At 24.7% G+C, this 19,101-nt stretch overlaps 1 protein-coding gene and 1 long non-coding RNA gene across 2 annotated transcripts; one reads left to right on the top strand and one right to left on the bottom strand.

The window, feature by feature from the left end:
- Positions 1-444: 444 nt before the first annotated feature.
- Positions 445-9,185, top strand: LOC145843318 (uncharacterized). Its single transcript, XM_082950779.1, has 14 exons — positions 445-606; positions 674-836; positions 1,120-1,164; positions 2,251-2,497; positions 2,836-3,907; positions 4,329-4,500; positions 4,836-4,916; positions 5,457-5,707; positions 5,979-6,182; positions 6,297-6,391; positions 6,505-6,586; positions 6,861-7,055; positions 7,169-7,263; positions 8,482-9,185. Exons 1-14 carry the CDS (start codon positions 445-447, stop codon positions 9,041-9,043), a joined length of 3,426 nt encoding a protein of 1,141 aa, XP_082806905.1. The 3' UTR covers positions 9,044-9,185.
- Positions 9,186-18,400: 9,215 nt separating this feature from the next.
- Positions 18,401-18,799, bottom strand: LOC145842765 (uncharacterized). The gene is made up of 3 exons (XR_014370213.1): positions 18,725-18,799; positions 18,527-18,618; positions 18,401-18,413 (listed from the first exon to the last, which is right to left on the bottom strand). It is a non-coding gene; the product is annotated as an uncharacterized LOC145842765 (long non-coding RNA).
- Between the last annotated feature and the right edge of the window lie 302 nt (positions 18,800-19,101).

Here is a 19,101-nt window from a genome sequence, read left to right as displayed (position 1 = left end):
CGGTCCATCTTTGGAGGCTTTGGTTTTGAAGAATTTGCATAAATGTGAACGTTGTTGTGAATGATAAGCAAAGAAGCAACTACAGAAGCATCGACGTCTGGTGTTTCATATGTGCAACTCTCAAGAGGGCATTTAATCACAGGCATTGTTGATTCAATTTAGCTAGACTTTATCATAAATAAATATATCTTTCTTGGTTGAGTTTATTCACAAACTAATTACAAGAATGATAAAGTCTGTAACACAAAACATAACTAAAACTAGGTAAATACTTCTACAATTATTATTATCTTGAAATTTAAAATACTGAAAAAGACTTGCTGTTTTTAAAAATAAATTAATAAATTTGTGTAATAAAAACTCCAATGTCAAATTATCAGAAACAATAATTTTTTAGAACAAATAGTTTATAAACTTTTTGTTTCCAATAAGTAAATTAACAAAATGGAAAACCAAATGACAATTTCAACAATTTCTGATGAGTTTTATGATGACGTAGTCATTTACAAATTGTTCAGCAACCCCCTTTTGTCCGAAAGTCTAAAACAAATTGAAAGTGTTGAAATGTTTACAACTCTGGAATCTTTTTGCGTTGATGAATTGCAAGTTTGTATATTTCTTATTAGTCACAATTTACCAATTAACTTTACAAATTAAACTATATAAATCATAGGATGAGATAGAAAGACTTGAAAATGAAGGAAGAAGTTACGAGATCGCTGAACTGATTCTATACAAAGGAGCTTGTCGTAAACTAATTCCTGGATGGAGCAAAATATTTATGACTTTATTAGAAGAAAACAACTTCAAGGAAATTTCTGATGCTATTCGACCAAGTATGTTCCAATTATTACAAATATGGTTAATATGAGTTGTATAGAGTTAATATTGCTGTTATTTCTTAAACTTACAGAGAGTTTTTAAACTACAGTTAAATACCATTTTTTTTAAACAAAACATAAAATTAGATAAACACATAATATCACAACTGTTTAAAAATATTTCAGTCAATGTGTAAAATTAAGCATGTATTATCAAAAACGATAACTTTTTATGTAATTAATCATAGACCAAGATAATTCCAAAAGTTTTTGGTTAAAACAATTTTTTATTTAACAGCTAATTATGATCTTTCAAATTTCAAAAAGAATGACGGACTTTACGGTAAACAAATATTTGTTGTTAATTTTATAAATAAACTTCTATATTTTTTGATTACTAGTTAATTTAAGTTTTTGAAACTAAATAAAAACTAAATACTTGTATACTACATTGTGAAACTTTTTAAATGACTCAGTTCCAAATTGTAAACTTTTAGTCTAAACAAACTTTCTTTACAAACTGCATTTTGCAATATTTTAAGTTGAAATTATTTAATTTCGTGTTATAACACAATTCGTGAAAAACTATGTATGACGTGTTGCATAATTATTGTAAGAAAACAAATTGTTATTTTTAATTGTTTTACTATTACTAGTATCTTATAAAAATATAAACTTAAACTTTAATATATTTAAGTACAAATTATCAAAAATAAAGAAAGGTTTTGTTGAGTGTTGAAATTATACGCATGAGCAAATTTTTACCATTGAAAACTTCACGTCTAAGACAAGGCTTTACTCTAAGTCTGGATACCTTTTAAAAAGCTCAAAATATGTAGTTAAACTGTTTTGATGATAACCTAAAATCAGCTATTTGTCTTAACCTTTGAGTTTATTTAGGTTTAGGATGTGTGCAAAAACTATATGTCCTTAGGCCTATACTATGTTTACTTATAACATAAAAGATTTCGTTCAATTGTCGTTAGTAGATTGATGATTGTATTCGGTTTATTCAGTTTTCAAGTGTAGATACTTAAATAACCATTTCTTAGTGCAAAAACTTGTACTGCGGTCATTAAAAGGATTTGTATTTACTCTAGTATATGTCAAAAACATATAAAATTTGCTTGTTGTTGATTTGTTTTACACTATTCAAAGTATTTTTACGGTTTACAAAAAAAAATATTATAAGACACTAATATATAGATTATTTTATTAAATCTAATAAAAACTAAATAAAATCATGATGCTTTTATTGTGAACTAGCTTAAAAACTTACAAAAATTGATAAAATAGCCGGAGATAACTACTTTAAACCAATATTTTTGAATTATTTCATTAATATAGTTAATAACTAAACAACAAACAACTGAATTGTTTTTTTATAAAACAGCTTTTCTAATAACATAAAAAAATTAACTATTTTCAGCTGGATGTTTAATACTACAAATGAAAGAGGTTTTACAGAAGAATTGTGGTATTCTTTCTGATCCGATGGGGAAACCTGACACTGTTCAGATGAGTCAAGATGTGCCAATAGTGCATCCCATCATCAAGTTATCTGAAGATCACTTCAGAAGGAATACAGCTTTTGCAGATGGAACATATCGAGTTCTTGAAGAACAAAGAAGTGCTTACAGAAGAGCTGAAAAAGTTCAATTTGATGATGTTGTCGGGTTTGTTATTGTGTTTTGCTAGAATTTGAATAAACTTTTATTTAATTCATAAAAACTTAGACTGTTTTTAGGGGTTTCCGGTAGCTTTATAGTAAAAAATTACTTAAGTAAATATAGTTAAGTTAAGTTTAAAAAAGCAATTTTATTAGTCTTTACTTATTTTAAATAGTAGCACTAATTTCATACTTATGAAATTAAAAAGGTATAAAGTGTTGTTTTACTTTTATATAAAGTTTGTTTTTATCGAAACTGATTATTTAATTAATTATTATATAAAAACTTTTGGACGTTAAAATCTTAAGATGTGTAGCGAATTTATGACTAATACATACTTACAGATCTAATAGAAATCAAAACCAATCGTCAAATGAAACTGAAAGTGAGTCTAGTGATTATGATTCTAGTGAAGGCGAGTCTAGTGATTATGAGTCAATTGAAACTGAAACTAGTTCGCAAATACGGAACAGTCCAAACCCATATATCTTGATAATAGGCCCAGCTGGTGCAGGAAAAACTACTCTGAGTAAAAGAATAGTTCTGTCAACATTTGAAAACAATAATTATGCGTTTTTTATTCCCCTTGCTTTCATTGACCCTAAAAAACCGATTGATTTGAAATATCTTATTTTTACTTTAGGGTTATTGTATTTTTCAAGTGATGTTAAGTATACAGATGACCAATTGAGTGTAGCTTTTGATTGGTTATTACATAACCAACACAAAATAACCATAGTTCTTGATGGTTTGGATCAGGCCAGATTTTCTTTAAAAAACTGTCAAGCTCCTAGAAAAATAAATTTTCAAAAAAAGTACTTAGCTTATGAATTATTGAATTCGATACTAGCAAGAAATATTTTGCCTAAAGTACGTCTTATTCTAACATCAAGACCTCATTCAATACTAAACTTTAAGGAAGGTATTCAACCAAATTATGTTTTGTATCTTGATGATCTATCTAATGACGATATGAAAAAGCTGTTTCGATTTTATATTAAAACCGAAGATGTTGACAATATTTTAAATAAACTTCTAGAAAAGTCTCCAAAAATCCAGCAGTTAACTTTTTGCCCTTTGTTTTTAAGGTTATTTTGTCATTTGTACGAAATAGTTGGTGATGATTTTTGGAAAGTAGTTGGATCAACAGCCAGTGTGTTTAATGAGCTTCTTAATCGTCTACAGTGTTGCGCTCATAAGGGCAGCCAGCTAGACGGAGATGTAGTAATGACAAAACTCTCAAAACTGGCTTACAATAAGACTATGGAACGTTCGGTTGTAATCACGCAGGAAGATCTTTTAAAATGCCAAATCACACCAAATGAGGTCCAAGATCTCATGATAGGTGTGCATGGCGAAGCTAATTCTGCATTAGTAGGACCAAGCCTTTTCTATTTCGCTCACCAAAGTATACAAGTTAGTTTAACCAGTTTTTTCTTACGTAATAATAGATTGTCTAAAAATTTTTCTATAGTATTTAGAGTAGTTATTATTTTATTATACATGGAAATTAAAAAATAAACACAGATTTTTACTCCCTTCAAAATATTTACTAACAATTTACAAAATATTTGTATTAAGTTGTATTTACTTATTTATAAAAATTACTAAAAATATGTTTAATATTTACATTAGAACTACAGTATAACTTTTTAAAACTTTTTTAGCTAAAGTTTTAGAAACGGTTAAAAGGTCGGATAAATTTTACTAACGCTTTACTTTTTGATACTATATGATTACTATATAAAAGAAATAATAATAATAATAACAGCTAGGAGATTAAAAAACAAGTTCATAGATAGCGTTTAACTTAATAAAAGTATACTATTTTCAATAGGAATATTTAACATGCCGATATGCATGGTTACACTTGTCCATCGAGCAGTTTGATGAATTTTTAAAACTAATATTTCCCGAGCTTGATGAATATGGCAAACCACTAGGAAGAAATGATGCATTTCAAGTTGTTCGAATGTTCGCAATATCCAATACCAACATTCTGCAATTTGGTTAGTTTTAATACTGTACTAAATATTTTAATTTACATTAACAGCATATTTTACTACATTAGTATATTAATTTTTAGTTTTATTTAACAACAAAAACATCAAATTTTATTTTAGCCTAATAAACATTTGATTTTACTTAAAAAATAACTTTATTTGTTAAACAACTTTTTAATAAAGTCAGTATAGTTTTAAACTTATAATACAAGTTAATTTGTTTTAAAACAGACAGAAAACTTTAAAGTTTTTTGAATAGCTTCGTTGTAGTAAAACAATTTGGAAACCAAAGTATAAATAAAAATATTTTAGGTTTTAAAACTTATACAAATTATTAACAGATACAAAACAATTAGAAAAAAAGAAATCAAAATTTATTAAAAAATCAACAGAACATATCATCGGTTGTCATAGAACTACTAGTTAGTAAATTTGTAGAATTTTGTTTATATGTTTCGTAAAGTTTTTTCAAAAAGTTTTTATGTTTAATTCGATAAGTTTTTAAATTTATTTTTCAAATGCTATTGAAACTTTAATATAAATAATAATAATAATAAATTATTCTCTACACAAAACATTTTAGTAAATAGTTTCTATAACGGTTAAAAACTGTTTTATTTAAAGTTTACTGATAAAACATCTTTAAACAACTACAAATTTTTTAAAGTGTTAATATTTGTACATCGACAAAGTTTTATCTTACAACATTCGACTAAAACTTGTTTGTATATTATATACAGAGTTTCTCTAACTAGTTTAAATAAAAAGAATTTACTAATTTTTTACTACTGAAGCAGACTTACTTTCTTGGTTTGAAACTAGTTTTTTTCTAATAAATTTCATGTATAATTATTAATACTATACTTACTTTCTTAGTAGTATTACAACTTTTAACAGCTATTTTTAAGAATAAACAAAATACGAGTTTATCACGTAATCAATAAAATATTATATGTGTACAGATAACAATCATTCATATGTAATCAGAAGTGATTTCAATGAAATTAAAAATTTGATAATAATAAATCAATTGAAAGAAAGTCTTCAAAATCACAAGCTTTATTTTCGTACCGAACATGACCGAATTACTAGTGATTTAATATTTATCAACAAATTTGTAAGTCAAACAGATATGTTGGAAGTGAATGCTGATGGTTTAAGTTCAAACGACATGAAAGAAATAAGAAACACGTTATCAAATTCAAATATTAAAGTTAGTTTTGTTGCTTGAATATTATTTTTCCGAATCGTATTTTGTTGTTTGACAGTGAAAAAAAGCTAATAAAAAATGTACAGAAAAATTGGTGTCAAAAGTTTTTATAACAAACTTCTGTTGACTTTAATTTATAGATTTTAAAAGTGAATGAATATTTTCAAACATTAAAAATTTATGTTTTTAAAATAAACATAAGCTTAAATAGACTGCAAGTCGATTTTATGAGTTTTATATAAACGAATACAACAACATTATAATAAACAAACAGGTTGAAGAGTTGAATGTGTCGCGTCCACTTGAATACGATGAAGAATTATTTACAATTTTGTTTGATGTCACAAATAAAATCGAAATTAGAAAAATTTGTTTTGAGTTGTATGAATTTCTTACTTACGAAAATAGGAAAAATATTTGTGCAAAACTTTATAAAAAAATGAGAAACTTAGAAACACAAAATATCATTTCTAATGAAGTTAGTTGTTTTATTAAACTTTTTCAACTTAACTATTAGTATTTGTTTATGAACTAAAACAACTTTTACCACAAGCGTACTGTACTTTTTGTTCTAAAATTTATTTAATTTCAGATTACAATTGAAGTAAAAGCTGATGCACAATATAGCTCGAAAGTCATACTTGAAGCAAAATTAATAAAAGGACAACCACCAATGATTACTAATCGGTTCGTTAGCTTTTTATTTTTGAGTATTATTTTATGTTAAAATTTACACAACAAACATCATTGAAAAACTATCATTTAAACTTTTTCAACAAACATATTCTTCAAACAAATAGGTTGGAGGTGATATCTTTTCATGGTTTAAGTTCAAACAATATGAAAAAAATAACACAATTCTTAACTATTTATAATATTGAGGTTCGTTTTGTAGAAAGTTATAATCTTTTTCATGCGTTTTAAAGTTATGTTTCACTATAGACAAGATATTTTTTAACTATATTCAAAATAGTTTCGTTAGTTCTTAAAACAAACATTACTATATATAAGAAAATCAATTTGTAAACTATAAAATGAATAGATATTCGTTGATGGGAGAATATTTTAAATTTAGTTTAAAATAAAAATGTACGTAAGTATAGCTAATTAGTTTATTATAAACAAAAACATTAAAGATTTATTTTTAAACAAACAGGTTGACTCGTTGTATTTGTTGTTTGTAGAAAAATACGATGAAGAATTTTTCACAAATTCGTTTAATTTCACAAATAAGTTCGAAATTGGAAAAGTTTATATTTATTTGTTTGGTTTGTCGCTTAGTTACGAAGATATGAAAAATATTTGTGCAAAAATTGAAGATAAAATTGCACGAAGTATATTTTCTAACGATGTTAGTAATTTTATTAAACTTTTATAACTAAAGCATTAGTATTTGTTTGTGAACTAAAATAACTTTTACCACAAGCTTACTGTACTTTTGTTTTAATTTAATCTAAATTACAGATTACAATTGAAGTACAAGCTGAAATACAAGGTGAAACGAAAATAATACTTGAAGCAAAATTAATAAAAGGACAACCACCAATATTTATTAATCGGTTTGTTAATAGTATTTATTAAGTTTTCATTTTGTTTTACACTTACACAAGTTATATTAACTACTATTCATAACTAGTTTGTTTCACAATGTTTTCATTATTTACTAATCGGTTTTTTTTTGTCATACTCAACTTCCGTATAATAAAATAAAATAATACAAAGAATAACTAGCTATCAAAAGGCTACTACATCTTTATTATTAAATGTAAACATGAAAAAATAAGTGTATAAAGGATTTCCTAAACTGCTTGGCAGAATATTCTCTTTTCAGAAACTGAAAAATAATTGCCCACACAAACCCCAGAATATCTATTTACGTTTCAAATATCCCATTAATAGTTCCTAAGGTCTTTTTGCTCTTTATTACAAACCCCAGAATATCTATTGCTAGTGTAACATTTCTCAAGAATTATGACTTACACTTTTTTTTTCTTCATTTCGAACCCCACAGTATCTATGCAGGGTTTTCTAAAAAGGGCTATGTGGCCCCTTGGAGGCCAGCACAGATACTCGAGGGGCCATAAGCAGCAAAGGGGCCAAATGGGAGGCCATGAGCAGTAAAGGAGCAACCGGGGTGCCACAAAGTCACAATTTAAAACTTACACTAGATATTCTTGAGCTGTTGACGAAGAGAAAAAAAAAGGCCTTGGGTGTTTTTTATGGAAGTTTTGAAACTTACACTAGATACTAAAAAATGGTCTTTGGTGTTTTTATGGTAGTTTTGAAACTTACACTAGGTACTGAAAAAATGGTCTTTAGTGTTATTATGGTAGTTTTGAAACTTACGCTAGATACTAAAAAAATGGTATTTGGTGTTTTTCATGGTAGTTTTTGAGTAATCTTGTTTAAGCGGGACATAGCTTTTTTAGTGTCTTTAAAGGGGGCCGTTTGAAAAAAAAAGGTTTGGGAAACCCTGATCTAATGCAAGCTAGTATACCCTTTAGAAAACCCTAGTTTTAGACAACAAGATTATTGATATGTTAGTTTGTGAATTAAATTTTTAGACGATAACTCGGTAAATTAATTTCATTGTTTTTCTTTGATTGTTGCTAACGAAAACATCTAGCTTCAAAAATAATCATCCATCAGCTTAATTTATTGTTCTATCCGAATTAAAACACACAGTTAAAACATTGTTTCACTAAAAATTTGTTCAAACGTAGAAGGTAATAGTTTTAATGTATATATAAATTATTAATGTCATATAATTAAAACAGGAGATATGAAGATTTAGCAAATCTACAAACAAATCTACAATTAAATCAACAAGCAAATCTACAAGCAATTCAACAATTAAATCAACAAGCAAATCTACAAGCAATTCAACAATTAAATCAACAAGCAAATCTACAAGCAATTCAACAATTAAATCAACAAGCAAATCTACAAGCAATTCAACAATTAAATCAACAAGCAAATCTACAAACAAATCTACAATTAAATCAACAAGCAAATCTACAAGCAACTCAACAATTAAATCAACAAGCAAATCTACAAGCAGTTCAACAATTAAATCAACAAGCAAATCTACAAGCAATTCAACAATTAAATCAACAAGCAAATCTACAAGCAATTCAACAATTAAATCAACAAGCAAATCTACAAGCAATTCAACAATTAAATCAACAAGCAAATCTACAAGCAATTCAACAATTAAATCAACAAGCAAATCTACAAGCAATTCAACAATTAAATCAACAAGAAAATCTACAAACAAATCTACAAATAAATCAACAAGCAAACGCCAGTACAAAATATCGCAAATGTATTATTCAATGAAAAATTTTTAATAACTGCTGAACAAGTTGTAAGAGAATTCGCTGTTGTTTTGATGTTTTTTAAAACTCTTTTCGAGTTAAGTTATTGAGCTTTATCTATAATATACTATAACAAATTTTTGTTGCAACTAATTTTTTATTAAAGAGCGAAAAAGTTGTAAAGTTATAACGTTAAAGGTCTTAATAAAACTTTTGAGATAGTTTCAATATTTTAATTTATTATACGTGTTACAATATATACAAACTATATAACTCTAAATGTAGAGTTATTTTTCTCATTTATATTACATAAAATAGTAACTATGATAACTTTAATTGTTTTAACGGTGTATTAACTTTCAAACTTTGCTTTATTTAGACAATATTACGATTTTGTTCGATTAAAATACTAAAACTTCATAAACCCGTATAAAAAAATTGAAACACTTTATAACTTAGTTTGCATTTTTGCCTGTTTTGTAATTGTTACTTCATACATAGTCTTCTGCAAATTTTATTTATTTTTAATATTAAAATTTCGTTTTCAGTTCTTTGTTTTTGTACTTTTGATATTGCATTGATTTTGAAATGTTTATTTTTAAGCACCTAATTTTCAACTAGTAAATGAAAATTTATAATTTACTTACAGCAAAAAAACAGTTTATACTAAATAAAATGTTGAATAACTTATTGTAACAAATAGTATTGCAGTGTGTCAAAAATAATCGAATTACCTTTTTTAATTTTTTTATACATACATATATACTTTTTAAAAAACACTTTGAAGTTTTGTAAAACTTTTATGCTCTTCCTTTAATGTGAAAATTATTTTGTTTTGTAAAAATGATAAACTTTTTTTTGTTATTATTTCTATTTTGTTTAAAGTTTAATCAAAAATAGTTGAATGTTTTATGCATACTTAGTTTTGATAAATTTTCATTCTTAAAATTTAAATGTAAATATCAACTCAAGTATGGACTTTTTTAAACTATGTCAATTTTGAAAAGATTTACTTAAGTACTATATGTTCTTTAAACAATCAAATTAAGATAACGACTTGAAACTTTGTATTTTTACTATTTTCATTTCAGTTCTTAATAAAGTTTTATTTTAAAAATTCTGAACATTTGTAGTAAAAAGTGTTAATTTTTCTAGAAGTTAAAAAACTTGCTTTAAGTATTAATATACTTAAATGTTGTTTTAAATAAGTTTTTGGTGAAATGGGTTAATATATCTTAAAATATAGATTTTTACTGCAATTTTAAGATAATCGTTAATTTTAAGACAATTGTTGATATAAGACAAGTAAGATGTTGGTTATTTTGAATTCTTAGTGCTCAGCGACACACTTTAGCGGATATTTTAATTTGTTAAAAAAGAACGTTAAATTTTAAAAGTGGGCTTTAGTTTCGATTTAAGGGATTTAAAAGTTTAGAAATTAAGAACTACACTTAATGTAAAGATTAAAGTTTAAGAAACAAAAAATACATTTTTTTTTGTTACTTTTCGAACATTAGATAATCAAAGAAAGTATTACTTTTAATTTTATCTTTGCTATAAAACATTTTTTTCTTCTTTTAAATGAGTTAAGCAGACTAGTGTATTTTTTATTTGAAAAGTATTAATATGGTTTTGAATAGTATCAGTGTTTCATACTAATACTTTTCAAAAAAAAACTTAAAAAAAAGGATGATACAGTGTAGTTTAGAATAAGTTTAACAAACTTCTTCAAGTTTAATTGATTTTTTTTTATTTAAGATGAGAATTGTAAAGCCTTGATAGCTAGAATGTTTGTATAAATGTAAATTTACAGTATAAAGCTTATCAAATTTATTATCAAATTAAATGGTTTAACGAATAAAATACTTACCTAAAGTATTTATAAAATGTTTGTACAAAAAAAATTAATTTTGTGTGACTTAACTGAGATAATATAGAAACTTTTGAGAAAACCAATAGAGGTTGTTAGCTAAAATGATATGACAGAACAAACTGTTTTAATCTCATTTCATACGCACTTGAAGGACATAACTCTTAAAAGTCGCAGGCAAAATTTTCTAGAGAATAATGTTCGCTGATGAATAGTTTGAAAGACTTCTGCGGGTCGCAGTTGTTATAAAGTGATTGCTCTATTTAATTTTTAACTTTAAGTTTCTTAAGTTAAGTAGTAATTATTAAACGCTTTATTGGAAGTTTTTATCTCAAAACCTTTTTTATTGATTAAAAAACGTATGGTTTTACCTAACAAAGTCCTCGTGGGCCGCATAATTTTGTTTTGCGGGCTGCAGTTTTAACCCTTAGACAGGGCTAATAAAATTTTACATTAAATTTGTTGTTTAAATATATAAATACGTTTAAAACTATATTAATAATTTGATTAAGTTTATTTTACTACACATCGATTTAAAGCTAGCTAAAAATTTTTTAATTACTTTAAAAAAAATCCAATAACAAACTGTTGCTGCAAAACCGAATTCGTTCTGCGTGACTGATTTCATCGTTTAACTCTTTTAATAAGCAAATTTGCGATCGTTTACAAAACTTTTTTTGTATTCGGTGACCAATCTAATAGGTTTATGAATTTATTTTTAATTGTATGGTTTACTAACCTATTTTAAAGTATTCTACTACATTTAACTAACTTTTTTTAATAATAAGTTAAACTTTTATTTTTGAAAATAATAGCGCTGATAAAAAGTATTGTTAGAAAGTAATGTAATAAATATAACTTTTTAAAATTGTAGGTTGTTTTTTGCTATGTTTGAAGTAATATTGAGTAATTTTATGTTTTAAGCTTCTTTATTAGTTTTACTTGAATAATTATTAAAGTAAACATGTCATGTTTAAAACATTTATCTAATAATTACTATTCACAACTTTTACAAAATTTATTGATTATAAGCAATTTTTTTTTGGTCACAAAAGGACTTGAACAGAAAAATATAAAAAAAAAATAATAACCGAAACTATTTAGCAATTGAAAGTAATTTTGAAATTAAAAGAAATAACTTATATGATTTAGAATAAATTAAAACAAATTATGAACAATATGTAAAAATATTTTTTTACTAAAATATACAGTCATATAACCTTATCAGCTCATTTAAATTTTTTTGTAAATAGAACTTTTGGTTTTTGATAAAAAAGTTTTGTTCGAAACTGCTGATGAAAACATTTTAATGACAATATTACTTAATAATTAGAAAGTTTATTAGTAAGAACACCTTACACGTAAGAAAAAATTAATAACGAACGAACTATCAGCCCTACATAAGAAGAAATATTTAACTAATAAAATACTATGGTAATTAGGGAACGAGTCGCTTTTTCACGAGGGGGCACATTTAAATGAGGGTCACTTGTTTGCACAAAGAAGGAACTTAAAAAGGTACGAACCCACGTAAAGGTACGAACCCGCAATAGTTAAGCAAGTAAAGTATTTATGTTGTTGAACAGGTTTTTATTACTTGAACTATTAGAAAGTCTGGTCTCTACCATTTTTGGGATTTGTTTAAGTATGGTTGGTGGATGGTTTGATTTTGAATTTATGTAACTTATTTTGTTGTTGTCTTTGCTGTATGGGAAGAATGTATGGTTCAGTAGGTTGAAAAGAACTATAATGATGCTTTAAAGATAAACAGATACAATTATGAAATTAACTATACAGAAGAATGCAAAAACAAAAAAAGAAATAGAAAAAGAAAAATTATATGGTTCAATCCCCAATATTGCAAATCTGTAAAATACAAACATAGGTAAAAAGTTTCTAACAAACATAGGTAAAATAATAAACAAACACTTAGGAGAAAACAGTAAGTTAGAAAATATTTCAACAAAAACAATATAAAATTAAGCTACAGCTGCATGACGAACAAAAAAAATCCACAACAATAAAGAAAACAAAGATGAATCAGGCAACTGCAGAAAGAAACAAACATGCGCCCTGGAAAAAGGAGAATGTAGGGCAGAAAATTTAACTTACCATGCAACAATAAAAACAGACAATTCGTCAAAAACATACATTGGACTAATTGCCAATCAGCTTAAATACGTATATAAACACACAGTACAACAATAAAAAGAACACCGAACAAAAAAAACTACCTCCAGTACAAATAAGCAACGGAACTTTCAAACTAACCTACAAGTTAAAAAAAGAAAAAAAGAGCTACAAAATTAGTTAGAAAATACTAATTTAGAAAAAATCTAAACCAGGAACAATGACATGCTGGTTTTGCTTAAAAAAAGTTTTATTAAAACTTGAGTCTAGAACAAATTACATCAACAAAAGAACGGAATTAATGAACTCATGCAGACACAGAAACAAAATTATATTAATAAACTGGAAAGTAGACAAAACTTAAATCAGATTATAATACTAGTACAAAATAGATTTTTTGACTATTCCATTGAGTTTTTGTTGACATTTGGTTTGAATTAAAATTTTTAGATAGTTCTTAATTCAACTTAAATGAATATTTTGAACTTTTTTTAGATAGTTCTTAAATCCGTTTAAATTTTGACTTTTACATTAATTTGATACAAATTAGATTTAGAAGTTTTCAGTGACTTTGAGTTTTGTTAATGTTTTGCTTAAAAATATAGTTTTAGATAGTTTTTTAATTCTATTTAGATTAATTTCAAGGTATAAATACCTTTAAGCTTTAAAAAAATGTATAAGCTTTAAGTTTGTTATTAAGCTTTAAGTTAAATAGTAATTAGTTTCAATTTGTTTTAAAAATAGGACCAATTTTACCTTATTATACTCTGACAAGCTTGAATTTTCGAATGTGTAACATTCTAGTTTTTGTTTAGATTGTTAACGAATGAATAAATTTTTTAATTACATTATAAATAATCAACATTATTAAGTGTAGTTTACTATTTTATTTTACATGAAGAGGTCGCAATTTTTTGTCACCGAAACCGGGTCGTAAATAAAATATTTAATTTGCACACCCCTATTTAAAAAGTAGTTTTAAAAATAAAAACGATGAGATTTAAAAATGAAATATTTGTTTTTATATATTTAAAGTTAGTTTAAATATTTTATAATGTTAACTAGACTATAATTTTAAATTAAGTTATTTACAGAAATTTGCTTTAAGTATTTTATGACCTAGTTTATTTTTTTTAAAACTTTACATTTAATTTTAGTACCTACCTACACTAAAAAAACAGATTATGTGAGTTTTATTGATTTAAAATTAAACTTTCTACTTTTGAAAGGAAATTTTACAGTTGTATTTTAAACTTCTTTTCCGAAACTGTAGACTTTTTGTAATTTTAAATACAAGCTTAAAGTATTGATTTGAATGCGTTTGATTAGAAAGTATATATTTTTTAATTGGGTTTCAAATTTTTTTATGCTTAATTATTTATGTAACTTATTAGGTTTTTTTCACTCTTCAAAACTTAACAATAGTTTGTTTAAACAAACTAGATTTCAAATAGTTATAGCTATATTTGAAGATCTAACTTTTATTTTCAAACATTATACTTTAAGTTACACTTTAAAAGTTTAAAAATAACAAAGTGAATAAATTTAAACTGTGATGAAAACAAAAAAGTATTACTGGGTGTTTTGCTGAGCTTTTAAAAACATTAAGATGTAAGAAGAGCTTATAATAAAACATAAATTCCCTGAAATGAAAACTAAAACCCACTTTTAAAATTCAAAATTTTTTTAACAAATTAAAGTATACACTAGACTAGAGTAAACGACTGAGTACTAAGAATTCAAAACAACCATTCTCTTACTTATATTAACAATTGTCTTAAAAAGTTAGGATTATCTTAAAATTGTAGTTAAAATCTATAGTTTTAGATATATTAACCCATTTCACCAAAAACTTATTCAAAACAACATTTATGTTTTTTAACTGTTAAAGCAAGTTTTTAACTTCTAGAAAAATGTTACTCCAAATGTTAAAAATTTTTAAATTAAATTTTATTAAGAACTAGAATGAAAATAGTAACAATACAAAGCTTCAAGTCGTTATTTTAATTTAATTGTTTAGAGAACATATAGTACTTAAGTAAATCTTTAATTTGTACATACCGTTTTAAAATTGAAATAGTTTAAAAAAGTTTATACTTGTGTTGATATTTACATTTAAAATTAATAAAAAATATATATCAAAACTGAGCATACAAAATAATTTCAATTATTTCATTGATTAAACTTTAAATATAACAAAATTTAAAATAAAAACTAAGAAAAAAACTATTTTAACCTCATTAAAAAATAAAAGATTCTACATATTAATGGAAGAGCGAAAAAGTCTTACAAGACTTCAAAGTATTTTTAAAAAGTGTATATGCTTGTATAGAAAAATTAAAAAAAGTTTGTTTATTTGTTTTGACACACTACAGTAATAATTGTAACAATAAGTCAATAAATATTTAATTTGGCATTAACTTTCTTTTTTGCTGTAAGTAAATTGTAAATTTTCTATTACAAGTTGAAGTTTAGGTGCTTAAAATTAAACATTTGATTTCAATATCAAAAATTCAAAATCAAAGAACTAAAAGCGAAGTCTACATACAAAAAATTGATAAAAGTTTATTTTAGTTTAAAAATCTGTAGGAAACTGTATATGAAACGATAAAAACACGTGAAAAAACAAACTAAGATTAAACTGTTTAATTTTTTTTTGTTTAAACGGATTTATGTAAGTTTTAGTAAGACAAAAGAACAAAATTGTAATATTATCTAAATAAGGTAAAGTATAAAAGTTAATACAAATTTACAACAATCAAAGTTGTCATAGATACCGTTTTAGTTAATATAAATATAAAGTAATAATTGTTTTTGTATGTACAAGTTGCATCACGTAGTAGAAATGTAGATACTAGAACTAGCTTAATAGATTTTTTATAACATTAAACTTTAACATTATAATTTTACAACTTTTTTGTTCTATTCTAAAGAAATATTAATTAAAGCAAAAAATTGTGTTGTTAATTATAAATAAAGCTCAATAACTTAATTTAAAAGTAGTTTTGAAAGAACGTTAAAATGTTAGCGAATTATTTTACAACTTGTTCAGAAGTTATTGGAAAGTTTTCATTGAATAATACATTTGCGATATTTTGTACTGGCGTTTGCTTGTTGAATTTCCAAATCTTTATATTTCCTGTTTAAATTATATGACAATAAATAATGATATTTAGATTGAAAAAATAATTTGCTAAATCAGAACAAGTTTTTAGTGAACAAGGTTTCTATTTTTTTATTTAATTTGGACACAATAATTAACTAAATTAGTTGATAATAATTTTTGAAGTTAACTGTATTTGTTTGCAGCGATTACACAAAAACAATAAAAGTAAAGTCCACCGGGTTTTTAAGTAAAAATTTAGTTCATAAACACTAAATTTAATACATTACACATCTTGTTAAAATAAAAGTAAAAGTTACATATCTTGAGAAATTAAAGGGGAGGGGCGTGACTAGTAAAAGGAATAAGGGGAAACATTAGATATTTTAGACAATAACAATAGATATTCCGCGGTTTGTAATGAGTGAGGGTGGTATTTTTCAGTTTCTGAAAAAGGAAATATTCTGCCAAGCAGTTTAGGAAATCCTTTATACACCCATTTATTTACATCTAATGTTGAAGATATGAGAGTTTTTTAAAAACTAGTTGTTTTTTTTTTTGATTTAATATAAATAAAGTTGAGTTTAATTAATAATTATAAAACCGATTAGTAAATAATGAAAACAATATAATGTAAATAAATTATGAAAATTTATTAATAAAACTTATGTAAGTGTTCAACTAACTGTAATATTAAAAATAATATTAACAAACCGATTAGTAAATAATGTTGGTTGTCCTTTTGTTAATTTTGCTTCAAGTATTGTTTTCCATACTTCTTGTATATAAGCTTCCACTTTAATTGTGATCTGTTATAAGATAAATTTTAAACAAAAAGTACATTAAACTTATACTAAAAATTGGAAGTTTCACAATCAGATATTAATACTTAATTCATAAAAGTTTGGTTTTGGTACTAGTCTTAACTAAAACATTTAAACATAAGTCACTCATTTTTAAAAGGAAAAAGCTAAAAATGTTTATTTTTAATGACGACGTGAAGCCTAAAGGTGAACAGTTATCTATTCATCAGCACTTCCTCAACAAACCTGTTTGTGCTGAGAACCTACCTGAATAGATGGTTCAAAATTCTATCCAGAGAGATAGAAAAACCTACCATTTCTCAGTTCTATAATTTTTGTTAATTAGAACGCGCGAGCCAAAAATTTTTACAACTTAAAACTTTATAAATAGCGTGATTTTAGTATTATTGTTGTCGTTTTTTGTTGTGTTTTATAATGTGCTTTTTTTTAGTTTAAGGTAAAAAATATTTCTACAATCTTAAATGTTTTTGTTTTAACAATTTTGTCTTATAAATTACCTCAAACCGACTAAGTATAACTCAATTCTAATTTAAACCTTTTTAAAAGACTTTTATACTTTATGACGTAACAATTTTTAGCTAGACATTTCAAAACTATTGTTTTACACTATAGTGTTATCAGTTTGAAAAGATTATTCTGAGGAGGCGCTAAACGAAATTAACTAATAAACCTTTTAAATTGAGTGACTTATGTTCAAATTTTTTGTTTAAGTAATAAAAGTTAAATACAACAACAAAAACTATTAGAACTACATTTTATGTTTCTAAGTTTCGATTTATAATATGATTTTTTTTTAAGTTCTTTTTATTCACAAACAAATTTTAATAGTTTATTTATAAAAATTAAATAAAACAACTAACTTCATTAGAAATTATATTTTGTGTTTCAAAGCTTCTAATTTTATCTTCAATTTTTGCACAAATATTTTTCACATCTTCGTTACTAAGCAACCAATACAAGTGGATACGAATTTTTCTAATTTCGATTTTATTTGTGACAATAAACAAATTTTTAACTAATTCTTCATCGTATTCTTTTAAATCATCTAAAGACAACAATTCAACCTGTTTAATAATATAAGAAATTTTAAATAGAATAAAAATTATTGTTCGTAATAAAGTCATAAATTCAATTTTCAAACTATAAAATAAATTTTAAATATTATCCGTTCAATGATTGTTTATTAAGGATGAGTATTTTAGGAAGTGGAAGAAAATGTTTTTATCAAAATTAAACTTTAAAACGCTTGAAAATGGGTGTAACCTTCTGCAAAACGAACCTCAATATTTAAATAATCTAAGAACTCTGTTATTTCTAACACACTGTATGAATTCAAAACATCATAAGCATCCACTTTCAACCTATTTGTTTTAATTAAAAGTTTGTTGATAAAACTTCAAATAGTATTAATTAATTTAAGTTGTAGAATTCATTTGAATTTAAATCTTCAGAATTCACTTCCAACCTATTTTTTTGAATTAAAACTTTCTTAATAAAGTTTTTAATAGTATTAATTCAGTTATATTCGTTGTAACAAATAATAAATTAAACAAAAACTCAAAAAAATAATTAACAAACCGATTATTAAATATTGTTGGTTGTCCTTTAATTAGTTTTGCTTCAAGTATTAAATTCCATTTATGTATCCAAGCTTTTACTTCAATTGTAACCTGTAGTTTTAATAAATTTTAAACAAAAAGCTTATATTAAAAACGCTTCAAGATTCTAAAACAAATGTTATTACTTAAGTCATTAAAGTTAGGTAAAATAACTAACATTACTAGAAATCATGTTTTGTGTTTTTAAGCTTCTGACTTTTTCATAACTTTTTGCACAAATGATTTCCGCATCATCATTACTAAGCGACTCATCAATAACAAAACTAAATTTCCCAATTTCGATTTTAATTGTGACATCAAAGAAACTTGTAAGTAATTCTTCATCGTATTTCTTTACATCATAAAAACGCATATGAAATAATTCAACCTGTTAGTTTAAAATATAAATTTTTATTGTATTCATTTACATAAAACTCATAAAATCAACTTGCAATCGATTTTAACTTTATTTTCATAAAGTTTGTTCGATATATGAAACTTTAGATGTTTTTGTTTAAAATAAATTCAACAGCTAAACTTATGTTCATCTTTTAT

This window comes from Thalia democratica, chromosome 8 (assembly GCF_965202585.1).
Source record: "Thalia democratica chromosome 8, ktThaDemo2.hap1.1, whole genome shotgun sequence".
NCBI classification, from domain to species: Eukaryota; Metazoa; Chordata; class Thaliacea; order Salpida; family Salpidae; genus Thalia; species Thalia democratica.
The sequence above is the reverse complement of the archived record's forward strand: the minus strand, read 5'-3'. Positions and strand labels throughout refer to the sequence as shown.

Coding starts and splice junctions, on each gene's coding strand:
- LOC145843318 (XM_082950779.1), top strand. CDS start 445: ATGGAAAACCAAATGACAATTTCAACAATTTCTGATGAGTTTTATGAT. Junction 4,501..4,835: donor TACCAACATTCTGCAATTTG/GTTAGTTTTAAT, acceptor AATTATTAACAG/ATACAAAACAATTAGAAAAA. Junction 7,264..8,481: donor CCACCAATATTTATTAATCG/GTTTGTTAATAG, acceptor TAATTAAAACAG/GAGATATGAAGATTTAGCAA.